At 39.6% G+C, this 16,859-nt stretch overlaps 1 protein-coding gene across 1 annotated transcript in view; it reads right to left on the bottom strand.

The window, feature by feature from the left end:
• Ahr (aryl hydrocarbon receptor) overlaps positions 1 to 16,859 on the bottom strand; it is a 37,759-nt gene that overhangs the window by 5,897 nt on the left and 15,003 nt on the right. The window contains 7 exon segments of the mRNA NM_001243990.1: positions 757 to 898; positions 1,856 to 1,965; positions 2,653 to 2,855; positions 4,285 to 4,418; positions 5,281 to 5,404; positions 7,894 to 7,983; positions 10,043 to 10,146. Of these exon segments, the coding sequence (NP_001230919.1) occupies positions 757 to 898; positions 1,856 to 1,965; positions 2,653 to 2,855; positions 4,285 to 4,418; positions 5,281 to 5,404; positions 7,894 to 7,983; positions 10,043 to 10,146 (907 nt within the window).

Raw genomic sequence — 16,859 nt, 5'->3', positions numbered from 1 at the left:
AGAGCTATGTTTTCAAAATCCTATCAGTTTTGTTGTTATTATTGGGAATTTATAATGAATTCTAAAGTGCATTTGGAAACATAAAGGGTAAAGAAAAGCCAAAACAATCACTAATAAGAACAAAATTTATACAAAAACAAAATAAAGACATGCATTCACAAATCAAAACTGCTAATAAAGACAGTACAAGAAATGGACAGACAAAGGGACTAGGCCAGCAACTCTAGAAACAGGATAACAGAACACTCTAGTGCAGTGGGGTAAGATGGTTCTTCAAGAGTTTGTCTCTTTAATAAATTCTACTGATCATTTGATGTTCAAAATGGAGAAAGTCAGTCAGGATTCCTACCTCCGGCTACAACAGAAAAGCAATTCTCATCGTGAAAGAAGCCCTTGCAGAGTAAATATTTCATAAAAGATGCCTTTTTGGAATGTGTGAGAAACTTCCAAATCACTGGACACACACCTCAGCACTTTTAGGTTTTTCTTTAATTTTAAAGATGCCATGGGCTTTTCATCTCCACTTAAATTGGAAGATGAGTAGGATTTTTTTTTTAGCTTTATCCACTTAGCTGTTCAAGGAAGCTTGCCACTTACATCTTTTGAATATGGCTCACCTTTGCCCCGCTCATTCTAGATATATTCTTTTAACATTTTAATTTTTTAGTTATAATTTCAATTACCTTAAGACTGTTTTTAAGTGTAAGAAGATATATAAAAACACAAAACCAGGACATGTTCTTTCTGTAAGCTTACGTTAGTGGCCTCTGAGTTGCGATGATGTAATCTGGTCTTCCATTTCTATAAATCAAGCGTGCATTGGACTGGACCCACCTCCATCGACTGTGTTTTGCCAGAAGCCTGAAAACTGTCATACCACTTTCTCCCGTCTTAATCACTAAAAATAAACGTTTAAGACAAGGTTAACACAGTAAAAAAAATCCCTTCAACAAAGCCCCTCTACAGACCTAAAGAGATGGCTCATTGGTTGAAGGCACTTGCTGCTCTTGTAGAGGACTTGAGTTTGTTCCCCAGGAGCCACAATGGTGTCTCACAACCTCCTACAACCAGTCCCTGGTATCAGAAACACTCTTATGGAATCTAAGTTCACCTGCACCCATGTGCACATACTTGCACACAGACAAATACACGTACACAATTGAAACATAAAACAAAATTTTAGGAAAGCCATTCTGACACATTTCATTAATCCACAAGTATGATAATATCTTGAAAACTTTTAAATACAGCAAAGGCAAGGAAACATTTCTTCAGAGATGGTGCTTTCCCATTTTAGATGGAGCTTAGCATGGAAAATGTAAAGAGTAGTATCAAGAAGACGCCAGACAGCTTTGGTAACATGTGAGAACAGTAAAGATTAAAACTTTTCATATTGAATGAGCAATATATTTAGTATTTCCTGACTTTTTATTCACATACGTGTGTGAGTCAAGGATGCCACTAAAGATCCTCTGAACAAAACTTCATTGGCCAAAATGTTATTTTCAAAATCATTATACCACTACGTTACTGCATGGCAGCTGTAGAAGATTTAGGAAATAAAAAGTAAAGATGGCTAACCAAAGTGACAGGATGTCACTCAGGATTAATCCAAATATTTCTATGAGGACATTATCATACATAACAATTTGAAATGCATATCACAGGACTAGGGACATGCCTCAGAGGGGAAAGGTGCTTGCCACCAAGACTGACTATTTGAGGTTGGTCTCAGGGATCCACAAAGTGGGAGAGAACTGCCTCTGCAAGTTGTCTCTGACCAGCTCAAGCACACACACAGGAATCAGTCCATGTTTTAGCCATTGGCAGGCAGGCCATAAGAACTTCAACTCACTGCGGACGTGGGACTCTGCGCAGTACAGCATGTCAGCGGCATGGATAAACTGGTACCCAGAGCCTCGGGTGCAAAGCTCTACTTCTGTGTAGCCCAGAACAAGCTGCCCTCTGTTTAAAAACAGCATCACATTGTCAGAGAATCAGGGTACCTTCACTGGGTGGACATTATTTCTTCCAACACTGTAGCTGACATTAAAGCTTTCACATTAGCACACAGAAAACATTGCTTTAATTTTGATTTTTTTTTTTTTACTTTCTTACTTCAGCTTATGAATTTTCAGTTTTAGCCTATTTCCTTCTTTTGAATAAGACCATTAAAATTAGGATGTTAAAAATGAAGCAGACAGAGTTAACTATAAAAGCAAAACAAATTCTAAAACTAAAAACATGGAGTGCTCACACTGAGCTCAGAGACAGAGTCTAAGTCACTTCGCTGCAATCTCCCAATGGAAGGAGAAAAAAAATTAAAATGCTTTGATATAAATTCCTGGTAGTTAACTAAGTAACTTTAGATAGTTATCTAATTTCTAGAGCTGAAAATTAAATAACACTTTTACAAAATATAAAATAAACCAATGTTCTAAAAATACTCTTACAAGTATGCTAAATAATATTATTTGTCAGATTGATGGAATTACCTTATTTTAGTAGACTATACTGAAAAAAATAAACAATTGCTAACATAGTAGCAAATAATATTGTAGAACCTAAGCCAAATATCTCGCCAAACAATAAGAGAATTGCTAAAAAAAAACCACACATTTAATGAAATAAGAGTGAAAAAGTTTCCCTTACTTGGCATCACAACCAATAGGTGTGAAGTCTAGTTTGTGTTTGGTCCTGAAGATGAAGTTTTTGGTTCGAATTTCCAGTATGGACGGTGGCTGAAGTGGGGTCGCTATTGCAAACAAAGCCAACTGTGGGGGCAGTAGTGTTCCATCCTTTCCTTTCTTGTTCTGTCCATGGAGATACTTCAGCCTCCCTTGGAAATTCATCGCCTTTAAAAAGTCACTAAAATTAACAGCGTGTAAAAATTTCATTTTCAAAGTTCCCATCATGGCTCTTGTGGGGTTCTTGGTATTTTTGGACAGTTCCCAAGGCTCAGAACAGAAAACCTATTAAACTATTAATAGTTTTAAACCTATTAAAACTCCAAAGGTAGAGTGTGGGTGTAAGGCCTCCTGAGAGAAGCCCCCTTCCCCCTAGTGTCATGACAGGAGAGCCCTACACATTTTGTGCCTGAAACCACCTGACCATATTGACCTTTCATGGCTCTCTGCACACCAGGCACTCAATGCAGACCTTAAAGGACAGAGTGGTGATAAAGTTACACTGTACATATTAATTTTCAAACATGCATGATCTATATTGCATGGCTTGCTATAATCTTTCCTGAGAAAAATGCAATTTTACTAAAACAGTAAATGATCCTTAGAAAGCTGTATACATTTCTGTATACAGATCAAAGATCAAAGATAAAGAATGGTTTTAGAAGACAGAGGCAGAAGAGAATTTAAGATGGGTGTGATAAACTGAGTTGATCTAGGAGCATGTAGGACTCTCTGACATGTCTGATACAGCACAAAGAGAAGATACCCTTTGCACACAGAAATCCCGCCTTACAACACTAACTGATCTAACAGTGATCACTGGTATCACTTTGATAACCATGATACTAGGAGAGACACCTCAGCAAACACCTGTAACTCCAGATCAGCCAAACAATACATAACAAAATGCTCTGATTTGTAAGGCTTAACTTAAGATGTAATGCTTCTTGCCTGTGGCTGGAAGATTGTGCTCAGTGTCTGTACCTTGCCAGGTGGCTCCCAGGATTACCTCTTACAGCAGTATCCCTGGCAGGCAGTAACCCAGAACCACAAGTAGAAGCATTTTATTTGCATTTATCCCAGACACAGATGCATCTATGCTTTTCCTGTGTAGGTGGCAAACAACCCCTGAATGAATGCTAACATCCTACTGAAGAATGGCTAGCTAGTTCTTAGACTTAAAAAGTCTTTCAAAACACTTCAAGTACAGGGTTCACACTATGCCACTCAATTTCTATACCTTCATCTGAAATGATAGCATTTTGTAAGCTGTGGAAGACCTTCAAAACCTGAGACACTAGTGTGTGTGTGTGTGTGTGTGTGGGGGGGGGGGGGGGGGGCATGAGCACAGGCACATGCCACGTATGTGTCATATGTGTTTGGGTATAATCTTCCAGGATTCTCTAGTTTCTTCCTTTCATAGGTGTGTATTTCCATGCCAGGCTTTTACATGGGTTCTTGGGGTCCAAATCAGGTCCCCATTATTACAACACAAACATTTTGCCGACTGAGTCTTTATACTGGCCCTGAAATGTTAATTTTCATTTGATCATAATAAGTCATTTCACAAGCAGTGTTTGCAGACTTGGCACCTCACCAGAAAACCAGAGGAATTATCCAGCAGACACCGGAGCCGGCATATGAAGCACCGCTCCAGGAAAGAGGCACTCTCTGGCGGAAGCTGCTCTGGGTTGAAGTGGACTGCTGGTGGCTGCCAGAGGCCAGGAGCTTCTGTAGAAACAAAACAGCAGTGTTTGAACGGTTAAACCTGTGACAAATTTTAAAATGGAGTGTGTATTCATAATTTTAAAGTACCATTTCAAAAACTAATTCAAAAGCCCAAACTTACTAACACCTCTATCCTATAGAACTTGACACATTTTGTATTTGTATTTCTGAGGCACTGCTGTTGTGTTGTTTTTTCTTACCAGCTTCACAGACATCTTAAAACAATGCTTATACCAGGAAAACCCTTTTATTCTTGCATATACTAATGTTTTTATGGGCACAATTTGATAAGAAGGATTTGTATTCTTCAGTTGCAACCCTGTATATTCCTTCCATCTTTCCCAGTGGTACCACAATTAATTTTATAAAACAGCTCTGCTTTGGGCTTGGGTCAGAGCTCAATTTATAATGCTCACTATGCAAGATGACATTGAGTTTGATCCCTAGAACCCATGTCAAGAAAAGTTGAGCATGGAGGCACATGCTTGTAATCCCAGTGCTGTGGAGGTGCAGAGAGTAGGATCCCTATGGCTCCCATCAGTCTAGCCTTCTTGGTGATTTCCAGGCCAATGAAAAGTCTTATTTAAAAGAATAAGATGGATAGTGTGCAAAGAATGGCCCCCAGGGTTGTTGACCTTTGGCCTCCACACATGTACCCACAAGTGGGCAAACACATGGCTGTCATCTGCCAAATTTTCCTTAGGTCATGAGCCTCTTTCAGTTGGGCTCTGATCTATGGCTATAGACTCACACCACCTGACTTGTTCCCTTTCTTCAGTATGGAGCTCCATGCCCTATGACTTCCCAGCCTCCTTTCACAGATATCCAGAAAGCATCACCATGGCATTTTAGTAAACTTTCTTACCATCCCCTGCTTGTGCAGAATCTGTACACTGTGCTGGGTTTAGAGCCCAGTGAAGCTGGCGCTGGAACTCAGCTCGGTCTTCGGTATGGATAAGCTCATAGACACTTTGATGGATGACATCAGACTAAAGAGAAGTAGTGTGAGGAGATAAAGTAGTGATTAAAAAATGATAACCTTAGTCAAGAAGTTTCCAAACATGTGTACATCAGTGGGCACCTCTTGGTGATGATGAACTGAATGCAATGATGGCTGGAGGGGCCACCAAGTCATTCACAGTAGGGGAAGCTACAGGCCAACCCTGTAACTGATTCAGAAGCTGTATATCTCCCAGCACTTCCCAACATGAGCACTCTGGCTCACAAGGCATCTCCCTGCTTCTCAAATGTACCATATGAAGATCTGCTCCTATTCCTTGTCCATTTCATGCCAGTGGGTCTCGACACCTTTGAGGCTACACATCAGACATCTACATTACAATTCATAACAACAGCAAAATTACAGCAATGAGGTTGGAACAAGCCAATTTTATAGTTAGGAGTCACCCCAATGTGAGGAACTGTATTAAAGGGTCACAATACTAGGAAGCCTGAAAACCAATTCTAGAACCTAACTCACCCATGATCCCTCTGTCAGCATCTCATTCTGTCTTGTCTAACATTAACAGCATTTAATTTTTATCTCCTTCACAGATTCATGTGGATTTTCTTTATAGTAACTTTCTTTCCAAGTACACTCCATAGACTCCACAGCAAGGGATACAGCCTTTAGGTACACCGCTCCATGCCTCTCAGCCTTCACTTCAGTGCTGAGATCTGTTTCTTTTCCACTGAAACTCACAAAGTCTAATCCATTTTCCATCCATCCTACACAAACATATACATGCAGAAAACTTCTGTGTAGCATCATTATTTGTGATGATACTCAACATTACCATTTTACTTTATTGCACACTAAGCACTGAAATAGAAAGTTTGATTCTTATCCATTATATTACCTGAAATATTTCCCACTAATGTGTCACAACTTGTAGTTTTGACACTGGAATCTTAATCTCACATCAGAAAGAATATACAAGGTATGCATATGTATGAGAAAAATAAGTTAGAACACAGCTTATATTTTAGTTTTTCTTTTCATTTCTTTTTTGTTTGTTTTTTGAGACAAGAGTCTCACTATACAGCCATGGCTGTCCTGAAACTCACTATATAGAAAAAGCTGACCTCAAATTCACAGATATCTGCCTGCCTCTGTGTCCTAGTACTGGGATTTAAAGTCATTACCACACATGGATTTCTATTTGCAAATTTTAAATGATATAATCATAGTATCATAAGCAAAACCTTAAGTGATTCACTATATTTAAAATAGGCTTTCAATAGACAACAGATTGTTTAAAACAAAGAAAACAAAGATTTAGATTTTGTGACAGTGGACAAATTCCTTTACTTTAATCACTTTCCTTTAAGCAGGTCTCCCTGGGAACTGAAAATGCAATCAAATCATGGTCATGCATCGATTACACAGTTTCCAGGGTGATCTGAAACATAGCTAATGCATCCACTTTCTCGATAATGAAAACTGTCGGTGGATATTGACTGCACATATAATAAGAACTGCAGTCCACATGTGTGTTAAACAGTCTATGGCATGTAGACCAGCAGCCTTGTGAGATTTGCAGACATGCAAACTCATGGGCCACACTATGACCCACTGAAATGCAGTATCTGGGAATGGAGCCCAAAGACCTTATCAAGAGCTTCACATGCTCCTTATGCCATGACAATATGAGAGCCAGATGCACAAGAGCAGCAAGCACTAAAGTGTACTTGTGGCCTGTTCTCAGATCATATCAGATGTTCCAATCCCTCCAACACACCAGTGTTCCATAATTCTATTAACGAATCCTGTTACTTTACTATTGCTGACCACCACACACACCATCCATTCAAGACTGCTTACATAGAGCAAACACTCACCTCCTTCAAGGGTCTCTTGTCTACTGCTAACAGCACTTCTATATTCCCCTATGCTCCCTCATCAACATCTGTGCACTCTACCTGCTTTAGCTCAGTCTCCATACATTTCTTCAAGGTAATACTCATAATGCAGATGCATGAGGACTAAAAGTATAAATTATAGCATTTTACATGTGTAGCATCTCAGTAATTTCATAACTCTTTTACTCAGCAGACCATGGGCATCTATTGGCAAATGTTCTATCTGCTTCCAAACCCGCCCTGCCATAAGTTTCTCTTCCTGGCTGTCTTCTGCCAGGCTAATTATTGAACCCAGCATAGAAGGTACTATAAAGCACAGAACTATATTGGCTGGGTCCTGAAAGTTTCATACCTATATGAATATGAGATTATCAATGGATGCAAATAAACATAATAACTATGAAACAAAACATCAGTGCTATACATTATCAATATTGAAAAAAATCTAACAGTCTTAAATATATTTGCAATTCTTATAGCACACATGTCAGTCAAGACTTTCCATGTACAAAAGGCCAACTTTAATCTTACATTATAAAATAGACCAAACAGCAGAAAGTTAGTTTTCTAAAAAAAAAAAAATTAATTTAAAATGATGTACGAGAAATGCATTTACTTGCTGAAAGCCCAGGTAATCTTGGATAGTAGAGGAAGCATAGAAGACCAAGGCATCTGCTGTGACAACCAGTACAAAGCCGTTCAGTGCCTGCAGACAGGAAGGCATAAAACTGTCAATCAGGGGAGCAACTGTTAGGTAAAAGCTGTCTCTATCTACAAACACCCTCTCCTTATACTCCCCAAACACAGTCACATGACATCTGGACTGGGCAAATCTACCCCTGCCTCCTACTAGGCTGAGAGAAAACTTAACAGCTAAATTTAAGATTCAACCAGGTACATGAAAAAGATACAGGGTTACCGTTCTCCTTACACTCCAGATTTGTTCCTTTAAATGCACTGCATCTATTTTTTGATAAAATAAACTGCACAGAAAACACTTACTATAATTACTTGCCTTTTTTCTTTAGGGAGGACAGCAGAAAAACTGCTTATTAGACCTTTAAGTGGAGAAAACTAGGCAGAAGACCATAAGGCTTGCAGCCAAAATGCCTCAGGCATTGACTGAAATTTAGATGCTTTCAAAGAATTATATATTAAAACTTTTATTGAAAAGCACAATGCATATTAAATATAACATTCAAAAATTAAATATATTTCTCAACTATAAAACACATACATGTATTAACGTTTACTCTAATTGTGAATATTTTCATGTTTAAATGCATTTTCATATACACTTCTTATTTCTGTTAGTTTTAGCTACTTTTCTCCCTCATGCCTGTACTACTATTATGATTATTCCATGCTTTTCCCTTTTAGTTTGCACGTCCTTCTTTTTCTACTTTTGCTTAGATTTTTTCAAGGTCAGTGTGAATTAGAGGTTTATCTTCCTCTTGGATAACAAAAGTATATGTGCGCACTTCAACTATCCAGGGTTAGAAACTGAATTCAAAAAGCTCTCATTATTTTCTTCTTGATTTCAGTCCAATGTCCCTCCTGAGACACAATGCAATCTCTTTTTACTTTTTAAAAAAGTCTCTTAATTGTAACCCCTATAAAACTAAAGAGCAAATTACATACTTCCAAAATATACATTATTGCTTCAAAAGGGAGGAATAGGGGCACTGTGAGGAATTACTGAACTCAAGCTAGACTGGAGCTCAGCAGGGCAAACACCAAATCCTGTAGCTGGGTGTGCAGACCGGGAGTGGAATTTGTCAACTAAATGGGAAATGCCCTCTTTAGTCTTGGGCAACTGCACACTTAGTCCCAATTTGGTGGAGTTGTTCCTTGCTGGGGAAGTCAATCACTGGTGGCAAGCTCCAAGATTATAGTCTGACCCTATTTCCAGTTCTCTTTCTCTCTTTGCACGGTGTTCACATTTACAGATGCCAGCTAAGCTTGCTGCTCCTGCTACCATGCCTGCTGTTTACTTATTTTTTCTCACTAGGATGGACTCTAACTCCCTGGTTCTGGAAGCCAAAGTAAACCCTTCCTTCTGTAAATCACGTTTAGTCATGGTGTCTCATTCCAGTAACAGAAAAGGAATCCACATAGTTCTGTTCCAGCAACAAGTTAGCAAAACATACACCAGGCTGGCTCAGTTCACTAAGCATAATCGGGAAAGATGCCAGCACTATCACAGCATGCTTACTCTTCCATCTTACTTGCACAGAATCGCTGAGCATCCGCACACACTGTGAGAAGTGAGCAGTGTCTACTCTAAGAAGATACAATTCACAGTTTTTAAAAAATGGACCCACAGTAAACCTGTTAGAAACTCCCAAGTTCTAAAGCACAAACAATAACTTGCAGGTGCTGGGGAAATCTGTAACATGTAAGTCACACATCATTGCTAAAGTTAAGTAGAAGTTATAATATTGCATATTAAAAACAAAAGTGTTTGTATTGCACACAGCACATGCTTTCACTATGTAAGCAACGTTCCTGAAAATGTACACAGGACAATCAAGAGAAGCAACAACTGGACCTGATAAACTCAGTTCCCACAGTCCCGGGATGATTAGCCTTGGTTAATCCACTTCTCATAATCCCATCTGCCAGGTACTGGAGAATACCACTGATGCAGCTCACATGAAAGTAGCCCAGTGCGTCTACAATGACTTAGAGGGATTAGGACCACTGAGCCTCCCACCTAGGATGTCCAACTGTCCTATCGGAAGGGACTGTACCACTAGAATTACCTGTAATAAGAACTCTCCTTCTTGCAAGTCCAGTCCATCGCTGAATTGTGCTCTACACTGATCCTGGCCTCCATTCCTGTCTGCAGGGGAGGATTTTAATGCAACTATAGGGGGAAAAAGAGGAAGAAATAATCTCATAAAAGGTACATATTTAAACAAGCAATATGAAAAGACTATAATAAAAACCATCCAAGAGATGACCTGAAACCCTGTGTACAGAATGTCTAGTGAGAGGTAACACAGCTGAGCAGGATCACCATGGCTACCATTATTTCCACATTTTATCATGCGCTAACAAACCTCATTTGAAAACACAGGGCAAATGTGTCTGACCAAGGCAGATACAAATCTTAGCTCTGCCATTTATTAAACACACCATCTCTTGAGCCAGTGTTAACTAATATGTGAAAGGCAGTTTTAAAAAGTGCATTGTGCGAGGCTGTGGTGAGGAACAAGGCGTGGAGTTCCTGACACAGCAGACCAACACATCAACAAACAGTTGCTCTAATTAGGGTGTTTACAAGAGTTTAAGGGCTGCCTTATTAGAAAGAAGAATCTCCTAAATGCCTTGCCTTCTTATCTTCCCTGATCTCTTTCTACCTTCCATATTTAAATACTGACTCGGCAGTCCTTAAGAATTATTTTATTAGATTTCTTTGTTCCCCTGGCTCAGAGAAAGCTGTCATAGTGAGCAGAGCACACATGAACCATTCTCATGTTCATAGGGAAAGCTGTCTTCCTGGGCAGAGTGCACACCAAGTATTCAGGGAAAGCTGTCTTGGTAGGCAGAGCACACGCTCGCACTTTCTGGTAAATCATGGGTGCATGTGTCTCTCCGGGATCTTATGCAAGCTCCCCCCACCTTTGCAGAAGCTGGACTATATCTCTGGGAGAGAAGAGGCCAGGGTTTGGCCTCTGTGCATAAAAACTGTAAAGGGCCAGAGAACAGACTTCCTCAGGCCAAAAAAATAGTGTAAGGTAATCTGATCTAGCTGTTAATCAGGACTAAACGGAAATACTTAAATGTTTCTCACTGAAATGCACAACAGACAATGAAAGGCCTTTTCTTCCTTTCTGGTCTGTGTATCAGCCATTGCTGCCGTGCTCTTTGATGGGAAACTTTGCTGTGAAGCACTGAGGGCTCACAATGCCAAAGTTCAAAAAGGGACTCTGCTCCTTCACCACAGGCTTCCACAGAAAGAACCATTTAGGAGTTTCACCAGTAAGACCCATGATGAAAAGATGGGAACACAGCCAAACCCAAGCCCCACATTCTCACGAAAAAGCAGCAGCAGCAGTCTAAAACCGGAGAGATATGGCGTCAGACAAGAAGACCTCAATTATCATCTGGGATCTCTTCACATTAATTTTGTAATAGCAGAATTCATGTCAGTACCAACTACAGTCACCAATAGGGGAAAACAACAGCTCAGCATTTACATACATTCTTTATCATTGGAATGGTGAATAAGGAACCGAAGGGTTTGTCTCAGTATGTACCACTTGCTAATGGGCTTGTATAGGGTTAGTAACCCTGGTAATGAGACTTTGCCTGTCTTCAAGGACCATGTACAAGCTATAGAAAGAATGAACTAGAAGAGAATGTCAAAAAGAGTCAATCAGAACAGGCGTACAAAGTATTGCAGAAAATGTGACAATGGTGCAAATAAGAGCAAGCTCTGCATAAGAACTAATTCTTGGGTTTTTAAATGTTGGAAGAACAACATTTGATATACAGGGTAATGAATTTCTGAGAATGGTCACTGCAGGGTTCTACTCCAAACAGACCAGACCAATGTTTCTGTTGATCAGTCCCCAGTAAAGGACTAAAGTAAATATTCCACAAGCCTAAGTACAGAACCAGTACGTGCACTCACTTCTCAAGGTCTCCCCACCAAACACCTCTGTGCCATTTTAGAAGGTTTACTTTATGATCATACTTCTCAATCCAGACTAAGTCATTTTAGCCTTTTATAGCATTTTCCCTCGAAATAGTCTCATAACCATTACCTCTCCCTTTCTAAATCGCTAGACTCTGTATTAATAGTTTTTCTTTCATGTTCATGTAGCTTAAGAAATCAATGGAGGAGAGCAACTGCTTCCTGCCATTACAAGTACTGTATTTACTGAATAATAATGTATGATCTTGCGGCTGTAATCTATGCCCAGCACTTCCAAACTATCATGTCCCATTTAGTTTCCATAACAACCTTATGAGAGTGGCACTGTTTGTTTAATATGATATACAACTAGACATAGTTGTGTATGAGACGAAGAAACTTTCTGGGAGTTGTCAAACTTTAAGAGGTGAATCTTGGATGAAAATCCAGGCAGCCTGCTCCCAGTGTGCAGGAGATGACCCCCTCGTCCTACAGTTCTCACTGAGTGAACCACTTTTCACCTTTGGTTTTCTTGCCTTTAAATGAGAGCAATGCAATCACTGGAGATGAATTCTGGCGAGCGTAAAATAACATGCAGCCTACTCAGGGACAGTCAAGGGCAGAGGTAATATACCGTTCCCTATGTTTACATACCCTGGGACTACCACAAAAAACTTAGAATACTGCACTGGGGCTAACCATTTACCCAATTTATATTTTCTAACCTAGTATATTCCTCTTCTACACATTATTTTGAATTATTAAAGAAAGAAAATTCATAAGACAAAATGCTAGACTGTGGTAAAGTACATCTTGACCTTTGTTCTTATAAGTTTACTTTTAAATTGAAATGTGGCATGATACAATTTTTGAGGGAAAACTATATGTGTTTTATTTATTCTAATAATTGCTATTAATTTAATGTATTTTACAGTGTTTATCATCTCCTTTATAACTGTGACAGGAAGAGTTAAATTCCATTCCAACATTGATGTAAGCATAAAACAGAAACAACTTAAAATCAACAAAACACATAAACATAGATATAGTAGAATAGTTTATAAAACACAATTTTTATTAATTTAGGAAAAATATCCCAACTTAATTTATTAGAATGAATAAATTTCCAAATAATATATCAAGTACACCTAGAGGGAGTTTTCTATATAATCTGAAATAAATGATACACTTAATTACTTTAATATACTGTAAAGTTTTCTTCTGTACATGAAATGTGCTTTTTAAAAAATTGTGTGCCTAGCCTTTAACGGCTGAGCTATCCCTCCAGACTGTAAAGAGCTCATTAGCAAATTCCCACCTGAGGTGAAGGGCAGTTCTTAGGTGACATTAACACTGGGTCCCTCAAGGTCCCTGGGCATATTCAATAACAACAAGGAATTGTTTCCATTAAAACAATATTCCGTAAGAAGTAAGTATAGTTTACATGTCAATAATTTTAATTACAGAATTCACTCACAGAGCCTTTACTCTGAGCATTAAGCCACTCCACCCTCAGAGCAGGCAAGCCCTGGTGCTGCCCACAATGAGAGAGGGAAGGAAGACGGTGTGGCACAGCCCTCTCAAAAGATACAAACTCGTCCACTGAGTGACATGCACCTCCCCTGAGCCTGTTCACTCCCATATTAGGCAAAACATCCTCTGCTGTGTGCTACCTCCACCACGACACAGAAAGGAGACATGACCCAGAACCAATGGGATATTCTGTCATATGACAATAAAATGTCCCCCACATCATGGAGGAAAATGAGAAGTGAGGAAAAACAAGTTCACAATAGACAACTGTGAGTTTTGGAATGGTGATATGTAATCTGTCTGTGCCATCGTATGTTGGAAGTCTGTGGTCTGCTTTTTTGTTTTCATTTTACAGGGTGTTACAGTTAAAATATTAGCTTGACTCTCAGAAGAGACTTTGGACTTTTAAACAGTGTTGGGACTGCAAAAGGCTATGGGGACTTTTGATGTTGGACTGAATGCATTTTGGATTATGCTATGGCTATAGGAGTAGAATAAGGTGGTTTGAATGAGAATGGCCCCATAGGCTCATATATTTGAACGCTTGGTACCCAGTTAGTGGTTGGCTAGATGTGGCCTTGTTGAGCAGGTGTGGCCTTTTGGAGTAGCTGTGTCACTGAAGGGCTTCAAGGGTTCACAAGCCCACTCCAGTCCCAGTCTTGCTCTCTCTCTGACTGTAACTTTTAGATCAGGTGTGAGCTATCTGCCACTGCTGGAAAGCCATGCCTGCCTGCCTTCTGCCATGTTGATCATGAATTAACCCCTTGAAACTATAAGCAATCCCCCAGTTAAATGTTTCCTTTTATAAGCTACTTGGTCATGAAGTTTCACCACTTAATAACCCTAAGACAGTTTCTAAATGCAGAACAATTTGAACAACTTATTTATATCCTGAAAATTTCAACAGGTAGTAAAAAAAAAAGTCATTCAAAATATAAATGCCAAAATTATTCTTCTTAAGAATAAATTGTTAGTTGGGAGTGGTGGCACACACCTTTAATCTCAACACTCAGGAGGCAGAGGCAGGTAGATCTTTTCAGTTTGAGGCCAGCCTGGTCTACAGATTGAGTTCCAGGACAGCCAGAACTACATAGAGAAATTATGTTAAAGAAAAACCTAAAAAAGTAACTAAAAATAAATTGTTACCCATAATGAGGTTGGTCATCAAGAATCACAGTCTCTCATGTTTGATAACCCTGTAAGAGGCATGGCTCAGGAGAAAAACACCTTTCTGTTAATGCCAGTCAATTTCAAGACCTGGATACAGCCACCAAAATCCTAGTCTCTGAAACTAATCTCCTATTGACCATAGTCATTGACCTTCTTGAGTACTTTCTGCATGAGACATGGTAGATAAAAGTTTCAAATTAACTACTTGAAACTTCACCCTACCTACAACATGACTAAGTAGTCCTAAGTACTTAAAAGTTCAATTCTGGGCAGTTTCCCTTAATTAGGAATGGATAAATATTCATGTTGTACCTAACATTCAACTGCTACTTTACAGAGAGTACTAACAGCTCGGTCATGGCTCCCAAGTTTAAGAAGATCAATTCAAGCCGTATTATTTGAACTTGCAATAAATAGATGTATTTTCTTGGAAAAATATCTATTGTTATAGTAAAACTTGAGTTTCCTTTCTAGCAAGATTGTATGATTACTCGTTTATATTGTTCTTTCCGCAGGAATTCACACACCCCCTGTTTGCATCCTGTTATTCATTTTGAGCTTCCCTTCCCTTCACTACACTGTTTCCTTATTGGAGGGACGGTTGAGACCAGCCATGGACAGGCACCCGCAGGACTGTCGGAAGCTCCACATCACCAGGTTTGCACAGCACTGCTCTGTGCATGCGGGTACCATGCTGTATTCTGGCACACGGTGGGCCCATGTGGGTCCACTGATGGTCCAGAGAGGATGCATGATCATTTGGTTTTAACTGACTTTTATCCCCTCACTTTCCACCTAACGTCTGTGCTCCTATACCGAACAGCCCAAGGCACTGCTCAAAGTGTATACACAACCCCACCCCCCATACACTTACAATCTTCCCGAAATTTTGTGTAGTTTGGTTTTTCCTTTCAAAGGCAAAGCAAACAACTCTTAAAAATCAGCTCTGGGCATAATGGAGGCCAAACTAAAACACTGCCATAAGATTTCAACACTTTGCTCAAATATTGACTCCTTGGTAAAAGAAACTGAGTCAGCATGGAGCAGGCATTGTCTAGAAGGCATATTCCAACAAAATTTCCAGATAACTTTCATGCACACTGAAGTGTACAATCAACACAATGGTCTAAATTTAAGGATAATAGAATCAACAAGGAACAATACAAATAGGTAATAAAATCTGAATAAAAACCCAACAAATTAATGAAGGGCTGAAAAATACTTTTAACAGACCTGGCACACTACAGCTTTGCTAATAATGCAGATTTGGTCCACAAGACGCATGCACGTGTATAACCATACATACATGTTAAGCATACAAATATCTTAAAGACAGTGATTATGCAATGCTTACATGGTATCAGTGTCATCCCCTTACTTTTAAACAAGGGACAATGTATATATTTTCTCACACGTACATACATACACAAACATGTACATTACTTTTCACACACACACAAACATATACATCATTTTTCACACACACACAAATATACATTACCTTACACACACACACACACACACACACACACCTCATTATAAAGAAATTGAAAGGTAAACCTTTCCTAGAGTCAACACAGAGGCCCCATACCCTGTACATGAAATTCCCCGAGAGCAGAGAAACCTCCTACGTCAGGGAAGCGTGAAGGGGAATCTGGTGCAGCAGTGAGCACAGTGTGCAAGCAAACACAGAGGCTCAGGATACCAAGCTGTGTGGCCAGCTCAAGAGCACTGGATCCAAAGTGCTCACAGGTCTCTACCCGCGATCAGTGACCCATACTGCAGGTCCAGGGTTGCTAACAAGCCCCGTCAGTGCTGATGCTGCTTTCTGGAGATGGTTCTGTTGGCACTGTTGTGAGACAAGGGTATACACACACACATTCTTCAGACTTTGCAAGTGAGGGGAGGGACACAGCTGGAGTCAAAGAGATAAAAGGAATCAAGAAGCGTGGGTTCAGTGTTAGCTCTACCACAGACAAGGATGCTCAGACACTCCACTGAGCCATACACAGTGAGCCAGGACCAAGGGCTGAGTAGGATGGGAGTGCTATGAAACTATGCATGATCACTACTGTAGGACTCTGCCTTACAGAGCACATGGAATCACTCATGTGGGAGTTGGTGTGCACTGCAGATCACATGGAATCACTACTGTAAGAGTTGGTGTACATTGACAGACTACAAATATTAAAACATTCACAAAGAAGCATGCAATCATAGTGCTCAAACAAAAT

Source organism: Cricetulus griseus, chromosome 5 (assembly GCF_003668045.3).
Source record: "Cricetulus griseus strain 17A/GY chromosome 5, alternate assembly CriGri-PICRH-1.0, whole genome shotgun sequence".
NCBI classification, from domain to species: domain Eukaryota; kingdom Metazoa; phylum Chordata; class Mammalia; order Rodentia; family Cricetidae; genus Cricetulus; species Cricetulus griseus.
The sequence above is the reverse complement of the archived record's forward strand: the minus strand, read 5'-3'. Positions and strand labels throughout refer to the sequence as shown.